Here is a 2,009-nt window from a genome sequence, read left to right as displayed (position 1 = left end):
GGTGCATATCTCTCATTAGCACTAATGATAGCCTTTCGTTAACGGGAAGCCCGCAGCCTTTGACCAGAGGCAGAACGGCATACGGGACTGGGAGCAGTTGAAGGTAAAGCATTTGGGGGTTTGGATGTTTTTGCTGACAATCTGAGATGCGTTTCTGACTCTGCCAGTGCACTGATCTTTCCCTGTGGTGCAGGGATGAGGAGTTCTTGGCAGGACGGGGAGATCCTCCCGGCCCACGCTCAGAGTTATGCTCTTTTCCAAGGCCAGGAGGTTCATTTGCTTGTTTGGCTTGCATCGCTCTCTTCTGGCAGCACCTACCTTTGTTCCAACTTGCATTCACTTTTCAGGGCTGAGCTGGAAAGATCAGAAAGATACTTCTCCTGAGCAGCAGTAGCCTCCTCCTCTCCAGTTGTGTAAAAGGCGTTTGCTTTCATAAAGCAGTGAGCTAAAAATATGGTGTAAACCAGGAATCCACCCAGACTCAGCCCTCCTTTTGAGAGAGCTCCTTGCTTGATTTTCTCTCAATCAGATGATTCCACAGCCGCCCCCCAGCACGAGTTTTGAGGGCAGCCAGGATCAGTGCCTTGGTCTGGCGGGAGAGCTCTTCCCGGCGAGGCTGCTGCTCCCAAATTGCTCCTCGACTGACACCTGGTGGAAAAGCCTCCCGGACCAGAGTCATCCTCCTCCCTTAGCCGAGCTCCGAGATACCGCCCTGTCCCGGCTGCTCTTCCTGGGTTTTTTCTGTGTTCAGGCTCACAGCCCGGCAGCCCAGGCTGCAAAGGGATTTACTCCCCCAGGGTACTTGTGTGTACATTTGTACACCTGGCCTTTCCCCTCTTTCTCCTCTGTCAAGCAAACAGTACTCGTCGGTCTGCAGGGAGACAGCGAGGTGTAATCCACTCATTTCTGCTTTCACAATCTGCACCCGAAGGCTCTGGAGAGCCCAGGTTGAACCCCTCGCCTTGCAAGGGTGGACCCCCTGCCCCGTACATCCCATCCCTGCAGCGAGAGGGAGACTGAGCAAACGCAAATCCCCACGGCCGTGCCTCGTGCAGGTGCTTCACAGGGCAAAACAGGCACAAGCAAGCAGTGCTGTGAAGGTTTTCTAGGTGTGAATTTGGGATGACGGTACCAGTGGCGGGTACGAGCGGGGGTGTCGTCCCCCAGCACGGCAAAAGGGCCTTCATATGTCTTCGCAGCAATAGGGGACAGGTCTGTGTCAATTTACGCGAGTTATTCTTGCTGCTATCGGTAAATATTAAACTTTTTCCTGTTCCTGCCTTTTGCAGGCTTCTATGTGTAGTGCCAAATTACTTTATTAACATATGCAGGCCTCTGACATAAAATAAGGTGACATCCTGAAGGGCTTACTGTGACAAAACTGGGAGAGTATGTTAACAGGAGAAGCCGGCTACCTCTCAGGGCCCTGGGCAGAAATAAATCCCACGCTGCAGGAGTTTGAAAACAAACCAACAGAAAACATCTTTAATAATGAACCAGCCTGTTTTTAAAGACAGAAGGTCAAGTGGGTACATGTTGAAATGTTCCGAGGCAGCAACAGTTCTGCACATCAGGTTGTGGACAGTGCAAATCCCGCTGAGCTTTGCTGCATCACTTCAGTTTTATAAAGTTTGGTCACTTAAATGTTCTCTGGCCCCACCTGGCACCAAAGGGTGCGTGAGAAATGTCAAACGGATCTTGTGCAGGTGTCTGGCTTCATTTCCCACACCAGGGTGCTGCTGGCTCTTCAGCACTCAGACAGACACTGTTCCAAAGCTGCCATACCATAGAGGTTGGCCCACTCCCTGCCGTGGTGTGACAGGATCACGTCCCTGCACGGCTTGCTGGCTCTGGCCAGCTCTACCAACACGCTCTGGAAAGCGGCGATGAGTTCAAAATCCACCGAGGCTGGAGTGACGCGGGTCAGGAACTCCGACAAGCCTTCCAGCCACTGTGTCTGGAGGACGGCTTGTGGCAGCCCGGGGAAAAGGGGGACGGAGCCCGCCCCA

General features: G+C 53.0%; 1 protein-coding gene across 1 annotated transcript in view; it reads right to left on the bottom strand.

Moving 5' to 3' along the window:
• Nucleotides 1-1,747: 1,747 nt before the first annotated feature.
• Nucleotides 1,748-2,009, bottom strand: part of NCDN (neurochondrin) — a 3,466-nt gene continuing 3,204 nt past the window's right edge. Inside the window, exon 7 of the mRNA XM_009702702.1 lies at nt 1,748-2,006. Coding sequence (XP_009701004.1) covers nt 1,748-2,006 — 259 coding nt within the window. The remainder of the gene's footprint in view (nt 2,007-2,009) is intronic.

Source organism: Cariama cristata, unplaced genomic scaffold (genome assembly GCF_000690535.1).
Source record: "Cariama cristata isolate BGI_N322 unplaced genomic scaffold, ASM69053v1 scaffold39896, whole genome shotgun sequence".
Classification (NCBI taxonomy): domain Eukaryota; kingdom Metazoa; phylum Chordata; class Aves; order Cariamiformes; family Cariamidae; genus Cariama; species Cariama cristata.
This window is presented reverse-complemented; position numbering and strand designations above follow the sequence as displayed.